This window comes from Molothrus ater, chromosome Z, assembly GCF_012460135.2.
Source record: "Molothrus ater isolate BHLD 08-10-18 breed brown headed cowbird chromosome Z, BPBGC_Mater_1.1, whole genome shotgun sequence".
Taxonomy (NCBI): Eukaryota; Metazoa; Chordata; class Aves; order Passeriformes; family Icteridae; genus Molothrus; species Molothrus ater.
Window position 1 is genome coordinate 31706922 of NC_050511.2, and position 20436 is coordinate 31727357.

The 20436-nt window shown below is 37.1% G+C and overlaps 1 protein-coding gene across 1 annotated transcript in view; it reads right to left on the reverse strand.

The window, feature by feature from the left end:
• The window catches only part of TTC39B (tetratricopeptide repeat domain 39B), a 78182-nt gene that overhangs the window by 47302 nt on the left and 10444 nt on the right, over positions 1 to 20436 (reverse strand). Inside the window, exon 2 of the mRNA XM_036403559.2 lies at positions 4868 to 4902. Coding sequence (XP_036259452.1) covers positions 4868 to 4902 — 35 coding nt within the window. The remainder of the gene's footprint in view (positions 1 to 4867; positions 4903 to 20436) is intronic.

Below are 20436 nucleotides of genomic sequence, written 5' to 3' on the forward strand. Positions count from 1 at the left end.
AATGATGTGAATTTAAAGCCACAATGTTAATTGATTTGTAATGAACGAACAAGCCACAGAACAGCAAAGAAATATTTACGCTCAAGTAAGACAGATTTCTTTTGGTGAACGTGAGATAACAGAAAAACATGCTGTAGTATCTCTTTGTGCACCAGCTTTTCAGCAAAGCCTTGCAAAAAGAATAACAGGGTGTGGAAAGCATGCAGAGTTTTGGGCACTTCTATGGTTTTTTTGACTTTGGGTTTTTGTCTACCTCCTCTCCTCAGTTTCTAAGGAGCTACAAACACAAGTGGGAACACACATTTCAAAGTGAACAGAAGATCCCAATACAAGCAATAGCACAATGTGGCCTGACATCTTCTACTGAAATACAAGCACAAAGAAATCTTAAAGCACAGACAAAAGGTGTAGTGGGAATAAACAGGTGTTTACACTTGAAAATGTGTAACCATGAAAATGTGTAACCAATGGAAGCCTCTCCAAGTTTAAAAATCTATAATCTTTTGGGGTGAGGAAAGATTAGAGAGATAAGGCTGCTGTATCATTACTGCTCTTTCAAAACTTGAAACTCACAATATAAAGTAGCTAGTGGGTCATATTTTTATATTTATGCAGCTGTGAAAATATTATCTTCTAGACACAAAAACTGCCTTTACTCAAACTTTTTGCCAGTAACCTTGAAGGTCAAGAATAAGAAAATAAAATTTGATGATTTAAATTGTCACAGCTGCTTCTCACCATCTCAAGACAATGCCAAAATGTGAGTTTAAACTCACAAAGACAGGAACTGTCCCTAAAAGTTGTTGGCTCGCTGAATTAAAATTGGAATTTAGAGCCATTTCCTTAACTGTTCAATTTCATTCACTAACAAAACACTCACATGTGCAGGTGTAACTGAAATCTTAACTACACATCTAAGATTACAAGGATAACCTGCTCTAACTTCCTTAAACACTTCTGGCCCTTAATCTATCACCCCAGTAATACCACACAGAGCTGCTTTGGCAGGATCAAGGATTAACAGTACACAGCTTCGGTTAAGCAAAGAAAATGCAAAAGAGAATCAACCAAGTATGTCTCTTTTTGCTGAAATTGATAAAGACAAAAAATCCCAGGAGTTCCATTTTTGATCAAAAATCATCTGTCTGCTTTGCTTACAGAATGCAAGCTCCCACTCTTCCAATACTTCATGTTTTAAACATATTTAAATGAGATCTCACTATCTTTCCACTGATGACATGACACAGGGTCTGGTGTCTGAAATTTCTAGAAAAATAGCACAACATGAAGACTCCTCTGCATATGAGCTGCTTGAAGCCATCAGGCAGACTACTGTGTTTCTTCCCAAAAACTACACAGAGCATCTTCATACAGAGCATCTACATAACCACACAGCTATCATAATAGAGCAGTTGCTCTAAATGCTGCTATTCATTTACATAAGCCTCTGATATTGGTTTAGTAAACAAAGGCACTATCTTTGCCTTTATCCCAAAGAGAAAGACTGCATGGCAATCTAAGGCAGATTGAATGGACAAACATAACTTGATGGCTACTTATTCCTTTCACATACAGATGGCATTTTAAGGAACAGTAAGTAAAATGAGATGGACAGAAGTAAAAGCAGAATTAATATTTCATATATGTTCTAAACAAATTGAGAACTTCAGAGGATAAAATATATACAGAAATCAAAAGAGCAGCGGCAAGGTCAGTACATGCTAAGCACAATACAGTGATGGTTAAAAACTGTTGAGAACTCAAACCACTTTCAATCTAGTTGTAAAGCCAAAGACAGTATAATTTAGAAAATTACACTTTGACAACAGACAACATTAATATCTGCAAAGATATTCAAAGAGATTTTCAGAATTCTCTACAAAGAGATTTTCAGAATTATTTGAGTAAAAATTAAGGTAGCAGAAATATTTTAAGGTAGCAGAAAAAGATAAAGAAGTAGAGAATTATCTTGTTTAGTGAGACTGAAATTAAAGTTGTAGTTTTTCCACAGTAAGATTTAGGTATCGATGAGGCATTTTTAGCAAGCATTAACTAAAAGAATAAACCACACAAAATCTGCTCCATCTATGTATGTATAGCTATGTTTTTGTATCTGTAGATGCTTGGCAGGCACTAGGTAACTCAGTCAAACACATTCACCCAGCCCAAAACTTGGAAGCAAACACTCCAGTGCAAAAATGGTAAAAAACAGCCTACCACCACAAAACTTCTTGTCAGAGGCTTCAGTTTCCACAACAAAAATCACAGTTTGCCTCTAGTTACTCAGTTCCTTTTACAACAGAATAAGCCAATCAAACTAGCTCTGAGTTAACACAAACAGATAATGGTGAATTTACTTTGACATATATTCCACCTATTATCTTTGGAAGGTTGAACATGGTCAATCAAGTGTTACTATCAAACCAGTACTTTGAAAACTCAGTTACTTTTGTTGGCAGAGAAGATATTAAATGCTACTGCTTGCTTTAAGTAAAATAGCAGAGTGACCTACTGTAATAGTCTTTCTTCACCTTTAGTACCAGTAAACAAAATTCACAGTAAATAACTGTTTAAAGGTTTCTTCATGTTTCTACAAAGCAAGTATTTTGTGATCATTACATGTTTTGGAGTTGCTGTTTATATCTACAGTAACTACCATGAGTAGAAGATGACAAAAGAGAATCTAATACATTTAAACTACTGGAGCAAAGACTGATTTTCTCCTGGGCCTGTCCTCAGACATGATAGCCAGCACATGGGATTTAGGGAAGGATTTTACCATATTAAGGTAACTTACTACCCTTTCAACATCTAACCTGCACAATCTGGTATCTGTCGGTAAGCAATAATATTAAAAGAAGTTGAAGTCAAGTTGGATTAGCAAAACCATTCACTAGCATCTACTGGTGCAAAATACAGAGCTGTGTATAGATATTTTACACTAAGAATTGCAGAGTGGTGTGTGAAATACATGAAGATCTGGTTGTTACACATTCTTTCCCAATTCTCTAAACCACCATGATGATCTGACAGAATCTGAACCAAAACTGATCTCAAAAGTAAATGTGAGCCTTTGTTGACCCAACTCCCTATAACAAGGTCCATTTTAGTTAAATTCAATAAGATATAACTAACTGCAACAAAGCACTCAAACCAATGCCAGGCATCTCATCACAGAGCTCTAACAATGTCACCTTCCTATCCAAAATAAGGGAGAATGAAACACTGACACAGAGAAATTAAGAACGTGAATATTAACAACAGCAAAATAAAAAAAAACCAGACACAGCTTCCCAGAAGCTTAAACCTTGAGCCATTCATTGCTTCAATATAGTAATGAAAAAACTACAATTAATTCTCTGTTCATAGATAGAGAAAACTCGGGAACAACCAGTATGGCATTAGATTTACAAAGGGCTTTCCCTCAGGCAAACTACTAGCATCATTTGAAAACTACAATCAAAGCATTTCAAGAAAGATAAGATGGAAGACTTTCAGAAAACATTCCAAGATTTTTTCAGTTTCTTAGCCATGTTTTTTTTTTAAATAGCCATATCTTTGAAAGAATTTGGGAAAGGGAAGTCTAATCCAGTGAAGAATCCTGCACAGATACAAAAGAATATACACATTCATTATGTTCAATGTGATGTTAAGTAACAACACAGTTTTTTGTCCCATTAATATTCTCTCTATCATCTTTCATTGACTCTTCTATACAATGCTTATTGTAGATGAAAGCAATACCAGCCAGAATAAACTGACACCCTAACTTCTGTTATAGAAAGTGTACCTGTAAGACACCTATGAACACAGAAGAGACAGGAAGAACAAATCAAAGCTCTACATGCCAAAAATAAACAACCATGCCCAGCTCAGACATCAACAGAAAACAACAAAACCACTTTCTCATGGAACAAATGAACATTGGATAAATAATCTCATATAGCATTTCAAAGTTACTCTTGTCCCTGTCCCAGGGGAGAACAGCAGCCGAAGAGATAAGTTACCCAATCATGGACAAACTGCAAGGCAGTCAAGGAAGAGTAAGTAATCTTTAACATGAAAAATTCCCAACTTGAACATATCAGGTCCTTGTTTCCTTCTGAGTCAAGAAGCAATGTTTAATTTTTCTCAGTTCTACACAGATCAGACCTTACTATTCTAGGTAAGATACAAACAGAGGGTCTGGCAATATGTAAAATACAATCTTCTAAGACCATAGATGTTTTGGCCATGAAGTTCAGTCCAAACCTACTGCTGGGTCTAGAGTGTTTCAGTGATCTGAGGATATCAGCAGAAGTCACTTCCTCATGTGTTTCATGGCATAAAAATGCAATAAAATCCTGGAGAAAAACTAAAACCACTTACAAACAGCATAATGTGTTTTCATCACAGTTTAAGACAGGTGTTGCTTTGGCATGAGATCTTACAACAGAGAAATTACTATCTCACTTCATTAGGGGAAAACATCTGTGCAGCAGTATATTATAAGACAGAGCAACTTCCATTTTGAAATCTTGCTTAGATAGTCTTGCATAACGTATGATCCAAAATTTTCCCAATAATGTTAAGTGACTATATTTTTTCACCATGCAAAAATGTCTAGAGCTGTCAGTATGTAACTCAGTTACTAGATTTCTGGTTTAATTCCTTACAATTGTCACATTTGTTGACAAATATTTCATCATATATGTCAACCTAATCATACTTCCATTTCTCAATTCTTGAGGACTTTAACTGCTCTAAAAAATGTGAATGTAGTCAGTGCATATAAAATTTTATTTCCCTGGAATGGTGTGCACACAGTATTCTATTTCTGTATAAGGAGTTTCAACAAACACACATTAAAAAAAAAAATTCTACTTACACAGGGATGTTTTCATAGGCATCTTCAAAGTTTTCCTGCAGAAGAAAAAAAGAAGTTTCAATCTAACGTGGATATGTTTTGTAGCACAGCAGAAATTTACCATTACCAGGTAGCACTTACTTCCACAACAGACAGTAATCACCAGAATAGTCACAGTCTACTGACTCTTTGCTAAGCTTTTACTGCAAATCATAATACAGAGATATTTCCTATGGGCCTACTACATCAGACTACAGCTGAATTAAACCACAGATGATTTCCTTTTTAGATTCTAAGCTTCCACCATGTAAATCACAGAGGGCAATACATGCTTATGCCTCAGGAGTCTGTGCAGAACACGTACTAGCTGAACAGTATAATCTACATACGAAACAAAAGGTGCATATACCTGATATGCAGGTTGGCCAGAGTACATACAAGAGGTCTGGAATGCATGACAGATAGCATGCACATACAGCTAGCTCCCACATTAAAAGCTGTTATGTGAACAGCTTAGTCCAGAAATCTAGAAGTTGTTTCTTTCCACCTAGATTCAAAGCTCTTTCAACCTAGATTCAAATTTCAAATTGAAATAAAGGAAGAAATGCACAAATGTAAAAATGAGCAGAACAGCTTAGCTCAAAGATCATTTATTTCTGTATCCAGTTTCCAAAACTGGGCTCTAGAAGTGTGTAGCAAGGACGAATGGGCTACAGCACTCCCTCACAAATCCCTCTCCACCTCACACTTTCCAGCCTCTGGCAACTCCAGGTATTCAAGGCCTAAAGACAGTCTGATCATCATGTGATTTTCAATAGATCTCTTTTCCTTCCAAATACCAGTTTCCTCAAGCACATGTAGACTCTCTTTTATTTATGAGTTATAAAATTAGTAAGGAATTCCATGAGCCTGACACCCATTTTGTGCAAAATAAGAATTTCTACTTGAAAGAAATAAGAATTTCTACTTGAATTTCTACTACAAAGACTCCAGCTACCTTTGTTTAACAATTCCTAGTTTTATTTATTCAAAACCAATAAAGAATCAATTTGTACTTACTCTTTTCTTAAAATTTCAAAAGCTTTTGTTACATCATCCAACTCACCTCTCTTCTGAGCCAAAGACTGCTACTTTACTCAGTCACTCTTCAATCATAAACTATTTCCCACTTGTAACTGTGTGTTCTGCTCTTTCCTTAAGAAAAACTGGAAGCACGATGGAACAGATTTTTAATATATCCCAGGAAGATACCTCGAGGAGACTAACCCCCATTTCCGTGCAACCCTTTTCAGTTAGCTGTAGAGAGTCATAAGACCTCTCTGGAGTCTGCTCCAGGCTAAACACTCTCAGCTCCCTCAGCCCCTCCTCATAGGATTTATACTCCAGACCCTTCACCAGTTCCATTTCCTTCTTTATACATGCTACAGCACCTCACTGTCTGCCCTGGAATGAGGGGACTAAATCAGGACACAGAATTTCAAGAGTGGTCTCACCAGAGCCAAGTACAGGGGGAACTTAAAAGAACTCAGAAAAAGCCAATTAAAAGAACTCAGAAAAAGCCAATTAAATGATCCTCCTGATCTGTGGAGAACTGGAGTTTCAAAAAGCTGAATAGAAACCAACAGGAACACCCTGAACAGAAACTATGTTACCCATGTCTCACCCCAGACACTGATAGCAGTCACCAGTCTTCTAATAAACTCCTTCACTAAAAACTACCTGCCTCCTTTAGACACTTCTGGAGACAAAAGAAGAAATTCAGCAGAATAAACAAGGCAAAACACACTTATAGCTTTTGGAGCACAATTCCAGTTCTCCTAAGAGAACAAACCTGAAAAGCAAAAGTCAGTGTACTTTTAACTGTCAAGTACTTAATAAAGAATAGCAATGACTGGAAATTCACATGAAAAAGTATCTGTTATGTGACCCTGTACAGGCTCTTTCAAACCTTCATACAAGGGCAGCACCTACATACAGGAAGAAACAGAGAGAGAATCTGCATTCTGTCTAGCTAAACGCCTCCTTTGCCTAGTGGCTTCTGAGTTTTGATTCCTGTCATTCACACTGTTCAAATGGCTGTCCAAACATTTAAAAGGATCCAAACAACCTTAGTCTTTTTCCCCAAACACCAAGGCATATGCATAGGGAATAGTCACAGACTTTCAAGGGACTCCTCAAAGGTGCTAAAAATAAAATCAATGAAGGCAGCTTTTATGTTAAAAAAAAACCAAACCAAAACCAACAAAAAACAGCAAAACAACAAAAAACCAAAAAGCCAATCCATAGGTTTTTCTGAAGTTTCCCATGTCTTCCTATTCCCACTGCATGCAAAATCGATATTAGAAAGTCTTCAAATTGATATTTTGGTCCCATTTCCACAGGCTTATACAAGTTTACAGTTGACTTTACAGACTCTCAGAAAAAAAGATGGGGGCAATAGAAGAGAAGCCGAGCCATTTTCTACTCCATTCCATGCCTATTACAACCAGAAAGTGACATCATCCTAATGTGTAAAGTAAAGGACTGAAACAAAGGTAACCAGAATAGCTCCACCCTGATCAAGTTCTAGGACTGATCACATTCCTACCACAAAAAAAAATTATTTAAAAAGCACTCAGAACATATTCACTTTTTTCCAGTAGTCTGTTAAAATCTACTTGTAAATTAAGTCTGTTCAACAACAAAATTTGAGTGAAGTGTTACATAAAATACACAGCATCTTAAAGGCCTAAGGGTGTATTTAATATACAAAAGTGTACACATATGCATATGTCAATACAAAAAATAAAATCAAGTGATTGATGAAGTTTGTCTGCTCTTCAAAGTACAGAAGGAGACCAAAAACATGGACAGACACATTCTTGTGAGTTCAATTAAAGCCTCGTAAGGTTTCTATTTTCAAGTGCTCATTCCAGCACTGCAAGTTGCAGCTGACACAGCTGAGAAGCCGCAACAGTTTCCAGAGGTGCTCATTCATTTCAGTCTACAGCAAAGCAGGCTATTTAATGCAAGGGAAGTATTTTTACTTAGCACAAAAAAAGGGCATTGTCAGGCATTGGCCATGGCAAGTTCCTTCAAGACTGAATGTGATCTCCACACTTTAGCACAGAACACCATTTCCATTATTTACATGGCTGAAGAGACTGAGATGGATGCAATCCTTCATTCATTTACTTCGCCAGATCCAGGTTTGTCCTGCAGCAGGTCCCAAAGATCCTGCTCCAGTATGTCCTTGCTATAATGGCATCCTGTCCACAGGACATACATACAGCAGAAATCCTCAGGAAGTATAAACTGTAGTTAAATGCACGAAAAGGACAACAAAGCCTTTTTTCAGACACTCTACTCAGAAAAAGAAATACACAAGCACATAAACTAGCACCAAGAGAAACAGTTTGACAACTATCTTGCTCAATACAATGCTGGTTAATGCTGCAATCCACAGGTTTTTAGAGCACTTTTTCCAGAGTACACGTCAATCCAAGAATTTAAAACACATAAATATATGCAAAACTGCCACTAGATGGCATGACTCAGACTTTTCCACAGGTATCTGAAAATCATTAGCACAAGATTTATCAAAATAGAGCTGTCTGAAAAAATATGTTTCTTGAATTGCACAGTCTTTCATTTTGTTTGATAGTTGCATAATTTCTTTAAATCTTTGTGATGCAATCAGGCTTAAAAATAATTAAGTTTACATACTTTAGAGATACTAATAATTTTTGTGATGCAAAGAAAGTGAAAATCAGTCAAAGACATAAATGGACACAGCGTACTAATGCAGAAGAAGGGGAGAGTTCCTGCACTCTAACAAGAAACCACTCACAGCAGACACTTCACCTCTCAAGCTTCACAAAAGCAGCATGTAAGGATGGTTCTTTAACTAATATAAGAACATCTACCTACACTTTTGTTCTAATGCACTGGAAGAAAGAAGAAACAACCTGCCTTGCTTATTAGAGATTCTAGCATCAAATGTGAACTCTACTTTCTCCCACATTCATCATAAATCAACTCTAAGGAAATTTCAGACTACATCCCGTGACTCCTCAACTGCTTTTTTAAGTTCACTAAATGTTTTTATCAAGCTAAGCATTTAAACACTGCTCTTTTCCAAGTGAAGCAGGCTAATTTGATCAATCTAAACTATTCCTTTAAAATTCAGATTTATGATAAGATATGACTACCAAGTAGGGCATGAAGCATCTAGGTTCCTCACTGAAAACAACATTACTTCAAAAAACTAAATCCAATAGTATCTAGATACAGCAGACACAATTTGGAATTCAGACTGATTGGGCAAAAGAAACAAGGCCCCACCAAAAGTGTTATCTCAAAAATATAAATATAACATGAATAAGGGTCCTTATTAATTCAATAGATAAATGAGACCACATAAAATAATGAATTCCTACCCAGCATTTAATACTATTGCTCTACCACATTCCTTGTCCTTGTCACAGCTCTATTTTGTCAGTATTAAATTAAGAATAGCTTTAAGGTGACTTGAAAAACCATAAACTTATCTGTAATACCCTCCTTGGGAAACCCACACATTAAGATATTGCAAAGCATGGGAATCCATGAAGATAGTTGCATATTTAACAAGCACATGCACTTCAAAGATGCTTTTGTCAAAACTTCTGTTCAAGTATGCGCACATCTAACTACTCTTTTACTCTTTTGTCTTTTATAATTCAGTCTCACCCCATCGTTCTTCTCAAAAAAGCCATCAATGCTAGGTGAAAGTGATGCACAGAAAACCCAGTCTCTGGCCTCAGGCATGCTGCCCTACATACTCAACTGCTTGCAGCTGCCCATGAAAGCTCAGTTACCATTTTGGTACTTGGTGACTGAATTCTTCATGAAGAGAAAAAGGCTTCACTGAGAGATCTAAATTTTCTTAACCGAAAAGAAAGGATAACACACCTTTCACTGTGTTCATGTTAATACTGTCATTCTGTATGGGGATTCATCCCCCAGAACTTAAAGGATTTTAAATAAAACAGCTGACAGGCTCAGAAGCAGCTTTCTAAAATTACAGGAGAGGCTTCCTATTGACCCTGGCTAAAAGTTGGCAGACTCAGCCAAAACAGCAGTAGCATATACATTGCATGTGTGAGTATGCATTAAACTCTTTTCCCTTGGTAATACTGAACACAGGAAAAACATGCAACCATGGGAAGACAGTGGCTGAGGTATAAGAAGAAACTGACCTACAATGCTTATAATATAAACGGAGACTACAGAAGAACTTCCATATGGTCTTCATTTTATTGTAGATGAGTAATGTAATAGGTGGCTCTCACAATTAAGAGGTAGATATTATGTGGATGTTAGAATGTATAGTGATGTTATTTTAATACATCCTCCCATAGTCCTCTTTCCCCTCCCCCTTGTCAGGACATTTGGAGAAGGCCAGCTTGTTACCAGGAGGCATGGTGCAAAAACACCTGACCTCCAATCAAGATGTAAGAAAGTCATCTTCAGCAGAGGATGGCAGAGAAGGAGTTGACTGACAAAACTCTGAGAGGGGGCTAAGGATATAAAAGGCAGAGCATCCATTTTGTAGAGGAGCATGTGGCTGATAGTCACAGGGACTCCCAGGACCGTATTTTTTTCCTTATTCAGTCCTTTGTTGCAATTTTTGTTAAGGTTTAATAAACCTGTTAAAATTTTAAAAGTGAGGGTAATTTCTCACAATTTCAAAGACGAAACCAGTTTCCAAACAGCTTCTCTAAGCCAGCAGTCACCACATACTCCTAATATTGAATGGAACAGAATATAAATATATACACTTTCCCCCCCTCCTTTTCTGTTAAGAAATTTTGTGACTATTTTTTTCTCCTTATCCTTAGCCAGGACTACATAAAAAATTATTCAAAGAAACTGGTGGCTAAGAATTTTTCATTTCAGGTCCACGGAAGTGATAACTTAAAAACACTGTGCATTTAAAAGTTACCAAACATTATAGCAATATGAAAGCTCCTTAGAATATTACTCCAAAATACCAAACAGCAACATGCTATCTTCTCCACTTAGCTGACTTGATTGAACTGAGAACTGCTAATAGAAGCTGGAAAATAACAAAGAACACCAACGCAACAGGCAAAACTCCCAGACAAATGAGTCAAGAAGACCCTTGCTCAGGTGGAGACCCATCCGTGTGATTAAGTAACTTGTATGGAAATCATTAACTAAATAGAGGGGCTGTACTTTGGAGGTTGCTAACACTGAACTCTGCATCTAAATAATGGCATGGGAAGCCTGGAAGGGCATGCTTGACTTGTGGAATGCCACTGAGCACCCAGGTTTGTGCAACTCTGAAATAAATAAATAATCAATGTCCTTCCTGTGGAATTATTAGCTTGTTGCACATCAGTTAACAAATCTGGTTTTTGTGGACAACACATCAAATATCAGAAATTACTACTTCACAAAAAAGAATGATGGAGGTGAACAACAGAGCAACTCATCAGTCTTAAATGATGAAAATTTAGCTTGTAAGACTGTTCAGTCCAAAATAAATACATCCAGCCATGAAAATTGGGTTTGACTCATCTGCAGTTAAGAGAAGTAGGGTAACACAGCTACACACATCTACAAACTCCAGATAGTACCTGCATGAACTAAAAAAAGAGAAGTAGTTCTGAGAACTTGACTTATGAAACAATCTATTAATATGCAGGAAAGGTGTCCATAAAAATCCGGTGGCAGTGGACAGAACAACTGTTGCTTAAATGGGCAGTTCATGAGAAAACCCGACTCAGTATTACATATTTTCCCATATGTTAGGAAACAAAATACCCAGCATTACAGCAGGACCCAAGAGCTAATTTGTGATGTATCTTCAGCTAATTCATAAAGTATTGATGTAAAGAAGATGTAAAGTATTTTGATGAGCTAAATAAAATTTAGGTTTCATCTCAAAAATTTAAGATGCTTTTCACTTCCTAGTATTTCTGTAGAATTGACAAAACTCTGCATTATAAATCATAACTTAAAAATCATAACTTTTTAGCTACTGCTTCATTAGACTTCATAGCAATTTCTTACAGAAAAGAGCAGTCTACTGTACAAGCCAGCAGAAAAAAAAATGGAAGTTAAACTACATCTTTATGTTTACAGGCAAAAAAATCCCATCATAGGAGAGAAACGTCATTTCAATGCTATCTTGCCAGAGAAACAACTTGGGGAAGCAGAGGAAGGAAAAGATATCTCCCAGTCTTCATCTCTGTCACCTACATACGCTTTATTTGACACTTTGACACCAGATCCAGATATTAACAATTAATAGCCTTGGAAGAGAAACAAATGAATAACAACGCAGTTCAAAGGGGAAGGAGATGATGAAGTTGTTACAAAACAGGAAAATTATTTCCCCTTGCCTGAGACAGAAATAGCCTTGAGGCTGCAAGAATGGTATGAAAATGCATAAGTTCTGCTCTACATAGTACAACCAATTTTCACATGAAAAGTAAAAAGTGAAATTATTTCTCTAAAAAAAAGCACATATTTTTGTGGTTACATATTATTTCAGATTTTTTGGTTTGAACTATAAACATAACTCATCTGCTTTTTAAAAACTCTCAAGATTATTTGCCTAAAATAAGAGTGTTTTTCCAGAGAGCTGAGTGGACAGACAATGGTCGTTGTTTTGGAAAAGCTGTGTTTTCTACTGCAGATGAAGAACTTCAGTAGTCAGAAGCCAAATAACAGAATTGGTAATTCAGACTTACTTATTCACTCTCATCTAAATAGAACATGCCACATTCAAAACTTGGTTGGGAGTCATGCTTTAACAAAAAAAAAAAAAAAAAGAAACTAAAACCAAACCACAAAAACAAAATGACACCAAATATTACAATGCCAGAAACACTTCCACACACCAAGAAGAAATGAGGAACTGATAAGGTAAAACTCACTTTTGCTAGAAGTTAGGTTAACTAAAGAGCTGATGAACAATTAGAAATTGAAAGAAATTTCAGTGTCATTTAGCTCAAAAATTAGATGTCAGTAACCACAAGAACAAAGGTTTCCCCATTACAGTCTGGAAAGCAGTGGCCTTTTGATGCTGCTGGTCACCCAAAAATTTCCAGAAGATACAAGAAAATTGAGTGTTTAAAAAAATTATATACTCTCCATTTTTTTACACAGAACAGACAATTGCAATCTTATAAAACAACTGTTATAATTAAGAGCAGCTAATCAACATGTTACAGAAAGTGGACAGCTCCTCCTCTGCCTTCAGCTACATGCAGCCAGATGATTCTTAGACAGCCATACCGTATAAACCAGGGCAAGACCAAGAACAAACCTCAGCCAAAGGAACTGCAGTCACACGGGTCAGGCTGGCTGCATACCAAAGGCAGCCTCAAGATTCAGGTTTTTCTGAACCTACTTGTAAAGATGGGCAGTGACATTTTAAAAATTGATATCACTCTCACCTGCTATTAACAACTGGGTGAGCTTCTACTGTTTTAAACAGCACCCTTCCTTCATGACTGAAAAGTGGAAAAATCAGCAGATTCAGCTACACACTCACCAAGTAAAGCATTATGACTACTTTAAATGACATACAAATGGCTGCTGCCAACAGTTATCAGATTCATATCCAACACGTTGCACAAGAAAGCAGAAAGAGTTTCAGTTAAAAGTTGGCTAAACACCAGGACAACTTGACTGAGTGTTTACAGTGGCATCTTCTTCCTATTCAACCTGCAGTTCTTTCTACAAAGGAAGCACTTCTAAAAGGCAGAAAAATAGGGTAGTAGCATAGAACTTCACTGCTGCAATAAAGCTTTGATCTTCCTAGCTGATCACCTTTTCTGTCTGTCTCACACAAATCTCCTCGGGCACCCCCAAGACCAAAGGAGTGTTATGTAGCTTCTATCTGTTTGAAAGTGGTACCAGAAAAAAAACAAAACAAAACAAACAAAACACAAAATCAAACAACAACAACAACAGAACAAACAAACCACATAATCAAGGGTTCAACATTAATTACATTTGCACCAAAGTGCACTCCTCATAGAAAATCTCTACAAATATTGCATATGATTCTATTCTTGGTCAACTTCATTACACAAAACTGATTGCCAAGCAATCCTAAACTGAAAGGCAAATACAAACAATCACCTTGTCTAGATACCTCTTCTTTTTCCTACTGTAGGAAGAGAAATTTGAGAAGAATGCAAAAGCTAGTACGGGGCCTGAGAAGACTGAAAGAATACACAAGCATTCTTCTCAAAACAGATACTACACAAGGGAAAACACTAAGCTTGTCCTTCCTAGCCATAACAAAGATTATTCAATCAAATTAATTCTTTTTGCAGCAGACAAGCCTGTAAGTATTTCAAGAGCTCTGTGTCAAGCTCATCAGTTTTTGTAAAATCTTGTACCATCATTCAGTCATTCCACAGAAATTACATAAAACACCACTGAAATCAAAAAGAATTTTAGGATGCTATTTATTATGTTTATAAAGTTAGCAAGAGTTCTACTACATCTTTCTAGTCCTAATAATTCCAACAGCATAACAAGTAAGTACTAGTTACACCTGTATTTTCCAGGACACTGGACACAAACATGGATAAGACACCACTGCTGAAAGACCAATCTGATAAGGCTTTTCCTACTTTAAGCCACACAGCTTAACAATAAACTTTCAATAAACTTCTGTTGGCTTCCAAATAAGACTATTTCATTATTATTTTTCATTTGATAAAAGAGGTGGACACAATGTAATTTCAGAGACACAAGCAGAGAGTACTTTGAGACACTAACTGAAGGCAGAGCAGCAAAAACAGAGCAAGTTAACTCTCTTAACATAGGCAGTCAAGGCATGAGCAACTTCAAAGTTACTAGCCACACTGAACTCAAACCAAAAAGCTCGGTCTTTCACAATCTGGAAAGGTTAGTATTTCCTAGCCAGTGACCTACCATCTACTTTAGTTCAGAACTGGCACTCTCTCATCAAGTTAAACTTTCCATGACTCAGTAACATTCACAGAAACTTCAGCTCAGTTTAGTCAAAGGATCACTAGACAGTTTGCTGATAATGAAATGTTATCACTTCAAGAGATAGGGTATCAGTAGATAAGAAGCCAAGATACTTTTTGCCCTCACTTGAGTCAACACAACCTACCAAATAAAATAAAAGTTATGTGAAGAGGAAAGAAAATATGATTGGAAGATCCATTTAACAAACAACAGAAAACAGAGCTCTTATTGGAGGTGGAGTATCATGCTTCCTGTCTCACAAGGGTAGGTCTATTTAGCAGTTTCATCTAACCTTTCCACTTTCATTCCCATACTTCAGTGTTTGTAATGTGACTGATGAGGCAGAACCTGACAGTTTTTACTTACACATAACTCACACATACCAGGATGGATTAAACACAAAGACACAGTGAAAGTCAAGCTGTAATTACAATTAAGAGACAGTCTTGACTCAACATAAGAAACAGACAGAGTGGAGTCTACTTCCCACTAAAGTGAAATATAGATAGCTAGATGAAGAGCACATTGTGTTGTCCTGGACTTTACTAAGCAATTTCATATAAAGATGCTTGATACTTACCACTTCCAACAGATGTCTAAAGCTACCTGGAAAAACCCTAATCATGGTTCACCATGAACTTAATATAGACTATGCAGACAAAATCAAATTACAGCTTCCCTAGAGGGCTATTTTGACAGTGTTACAGAATGCTTATAAACTACAATGTAATCAGCAATCCTATATTAAATCTCATTAAAGACACATTACTTTGTCACTGGTGATATTAATACATTCCTGAGATGACCCCAAGCTGGGGAACAGAACAGGTTTACCTCATATTAAAAACAATCTCCCTGTAACTACTAAAGACTAGCTTTGCCTATAACAAATAAAAAAAGATGAAAGGGCAATAAAATTATTATCTTAGGTTTTAACCTTCTCCTGTCTTCCTCTGGTTAAGTATCTGCTTGACTATATAGCTGATCACTCATTTGTAAAGAATATGAATTGTAATAGCAGTTGATGCATATTTAGCACCACAAGGTTCTATTTTATAAATAGAAAAGCAATTTAAGTTATTTTTCTTAACTGATTCATTTCCTTTAAAACAAGATCTTGATGCAGTAATGGTAATTCCAACAACCCTATTTTTGATTAAGTTGTTCTTACTTCAGAACTTCAAAGTCTCTATATTTTCTGATCCATTAGCAGTACTAACTGCAGTAACAGAAGAGACCTTTAGAAATCAACTTTATCTAGAGTTAAAAGCGGCTGTAATGCAAGATGAAAGCAGCGACTTTTGTCCAGAGCACAGCATGTTCTCTCTGTGCAAGACTGGCTTCCATCTCTTCTGAAAACTACTTTTTATATTTTCATTAACAGAAAAGCATTGTCAAAAGATTCTAGCAATTTAACAACATTACTAGTATAAAATTAACTAATTATTAACTACTTTATATGCATTCTAGGGAGTTTGTTCTTTCCACCAGAAGAAAAAGCCAGACAAATACCTAACAGAGAAATACAGTGTCACATTCAGACCAAATGTCACATTAAATTACACTAAGCAGAATCAGATCTTGACTTAACCAGCCAGTAAGCTAAAGTGTTAGTTCTTCCTGGGCTACTTACAGGCAAACACAAAAAGAACACATTCTCATTTGAAGTTCCAGTAATTCTTACAAGAAAATAAAACAGAAAAACCCTACAAGTAAAACAAAAATTTCATAAACATAAAGTCATAGTTAGCCTATTAATGCCCCCCTAAATTTTGGTAATGTGTCAAGTGTCCATGTGAGTCTACAGCTTTACTTCTTCTGTCATGACTCCCCCAGTGTCAATTCTTCCTCCAGTCCATCCCCAAGCAGAGCATGGTATTTCTTCAGGTATTGCAGGACAGCTGCAGGATCCAGAACAGAGACACCAAATGGACTACACAAGTGCACTGAAAGCACCATGTGTTTCCCAGTCAGAAGCTGTAACATTTGACAACAGTTGTAGTTCCATTCCCCAGCATGCACACCCCCCAGTACAGCTTACTGACGTCATGGGGAATTTATAGCCTTGGAAAATTCTAGCTGGCATGTATTAACAAGGACAGGATTAATAAACAGTTGTTACCAGATGTGTCACTCCTTCTACCCAAAAGGTCACTTTACCACAAATCTAAGTTTACAGTTTGTCAGTGCCTCTAGGCAGCTGTTCATGCACACACACTCCCTCCTCCTCCTCCTCCTCCTGAGTACTCACGGGCAATCAGAGCACTGGCTCCTCTGCAGCAAGCCCACACCACAGCAAGTGTCTCTGGCTCTCATGACTCATACGTTGCCAAAGGAAATCCTGCATGACCACACAACGGTTCAATCCAAAGCACTCAACCTTCCCTTGCACCCTTTCTTCCTTCCACCAGCACCCAGAGACAGAGAACAGAAAAAAGCCAAAAATGTTACATGACATGTAGAGATCTTCTTTTAAATTATGGAAAGGGAAGTATCAGACAGACAATTTTTCCAGGCTGCCAGGAAACTACTTGTATCATAGCTGATCTCTACCTATTACTTGTATCCTTATCCATTTTCATTTTAGTGCACAGTCATTATATACTATAAAGTTTTTATCAATTTGTGGATGCTGTTGCAAAAGTTTTTGAAATTTCACATGGATTTTTAATTACTCATTCAGACCACACCAACACTTAAGGGTGACTATTTTTTAATGTTAGAAAGATACCTTTTGGACCAAATTCTGCAACTATTAAAATCTAAGGTAAATAGCTACCAAACCTCAAACACATAAACTGAAGAGACCAAGTACTATGGTATGATCTACAAAAATATAAACCACAAAACTGATACAGAGTTTACCTTCCCAGCATAAAACTGCTTTATCTCATCTACAGCAAAGACCAGACCTAAAACAAAGAAAAAGGATTAGACACAAAACTTTCAGTCAAGGACAAGAGGAGCAAGTTTCAGAGACAACTGTAAAGGCAAGCCCTATATCCTTGGCTGTAATCACAAGATGCAACCTCAGCTTCCCCTTCTTGCTCTCCACATGTCTCCCTAACACCAGAGGACTTCCACAAACATCAAACACAAAGCAACATGTTATGTGGGTTTAAAAAATAAAAAGAAACTAAGCCAAAATATTAACCACACTGGACGTCAACTCTTTCCGTGATGTCAGGCAACTTCCGTTCTCTGCTCCACCAGGAGAATACACCCACACAAAAACACTGACAGGAATTTAAGGCAACTGTACAAATCCCATTGGCCAAGACAAGCTGCTTTTTTTAGAAAAACTAGGTAACAGGACCACAAACTGTGTTCCATGTTGCAACTCAGGCTGTTGTTCAGAGAAAGCACATAAACCACTATGTAATGTCTAGCCTTTGTCCCCATGATGTTTTCTTTACAATTCCTTCAGTTGTGCCCATGCACAGCTACCTGTGATGACACACCTGTAAGATGAACATCCTGGCTGATTCAGCATGAAACTAGTAACTTCAACATGTATCCAATAACTTCTTGCCTATTTTCCCCTACAGCCCTGAACATCCTCCTCTTCACTCACACACATTACTATTTAAAATTACAAGCATTTTTTCAGTGCTCCAGTGTACAAATTCACAACAAGCACTAACTGAGAAAGTAGTTAGGAGAAGTCTTTCACAGTGGAACTCTGAACTGCAGAAGATAATAAATACAGAGCATGATTTCCAGGAAGACCCTCCTATGGGGGACCCGATTTGTGACACTGACATGACCCTGTATTTGTTTCCAGTCGACAAAAAAGAACAAAACTTGGAAAACCTGCATTTAGTTTGCACTTCCAGTCCAAATACAACTTAATAAACTCAGCAGCTAAAAATCCTACCATTCAAATAAGTAAAATGGACTTTTAAACAACCTACCTTTTTTTCTTTTTTTTTTTGTCTTGGATTTTAAGACTCCTTTGGTGTCATTTGCTGAGAAGAATGTTCACTCTGAAGCTTAACTATAAAACTTTGGCCATCCCTTCATCTCAACATGACTTGAAATTACATAGTTCATATTTAGCAGAAGATACAGTACTTTGGCAAAGCATCAAACCAAGTATGCCTTCTTCTAGAAGGGAATGGCCATGAGCTACCCCATATTTTTTAGAGCTATAACCGTGTGGCACTTTAATCCAAATGACATTAGAAAACAGACACTGAGCTGCTACTGAATGTCTCTTTCCCATGGTTTTAAGAAAACTTTGCTTAAGCTCAGTAGACCACCCCTTAACAAAGCCAGCTACTGTGGTGGTGTCAAGTAGACTATACAGGCAGGTATATTTAACTGGATTTCTCAGAGCTGCATATGTTTTTCCTGCTAAGATTCTCCATCTGAACATGGCACAGATTTAAATAATCTTTAGCAATATGCTTACATCACCAAGTCTTACCTTTAAATTCTTCCTCTGGTCCAAACCACACACTTAAATTTAGGCAGACTGCTTTGTCTCCAAAGTTGAGTTCCTAAGCTTTTCACATTTCTCTTGAAAACGAACAAAATTATTAACATCATCATCTATTAAAAATAATACAATATTTATATTAAAATGGCTCAAACACTGTTGTTCTTCCTTAATGCAGTTAACAGAATTACTTTTCAAAATACTTTTCTTACTGGGAAGAGCCAAAAAAGCTGTACTTCATTAAGTGTTCAGTTATGCTACAGTTTATGAAAAAAGTCAAAAGTACTTAAGTTTCACATCCTTTATAATAAATTACTTCTCTCAAAGTCATTATTTTAAATTGTTTTTGTAACAAATTACTGATTCCCCAAATTAAGGTGGGAGGGTATTGTGGGCTTCTTCAGTTGAAGTTGAAAATGAGGGCTTCTTCAGTTTTTGCATGTTTATTCAGCTCCTTCCAGCCAGCTGAGCGAGAAGAACCTTGAACATCTGTGTAAGATGCCTCACTCTGCTGGTTTTGGTAATTTTCTTCACAGTGGCTAGTATACGGCTGTGTTTGGGATTTGTGCTGAACACAAGAGTTGATACTATAGAGATGTTTCTGTTATTGCTGAGAGGGACTTACCCACAGGCTTTTTGTTTTCTGCTTTGTTTGTTTTCTGCTTTTTGTATTCCAGTTTGGGGAGGAAGTTGGGCGGGCATGGGAGGTTGGGAGGGGACACAGCAGGGGTAGGTGACCCAAACTGACTAAAGGGATATTCTAGATCATGTGGCATCATGCTCAGTACGTAAAGGGAAGGAATAAGAAAGTAGGGGAGTCTATGGAGTGGTGATGTTTTTCTTCCCAAGTCATTGTCACCTGTGATGGAGCTCTGCTCTCCTGTTGATGGCAGAACACCTGCCTGCCCAGGGAAGCAGTGAATTAACTCCTTGTTTTGCTTTGCTTTTGTGCACTGCTTTTGCTTTCCCTATTAAACTGTCTTTATCTTGACCCATGAGTTCTCTACCTTTTACCCTTCTGATTCCTTCCTCATCACTGGTGGGATAGTGAGCAAATGGCTGTGTGAGCTGTCAGCTGGGCTTAAACCATAATGCACACCTAAAAAGAGATGGATTTACCAAATCTCTTCCAATTCTACTGCTC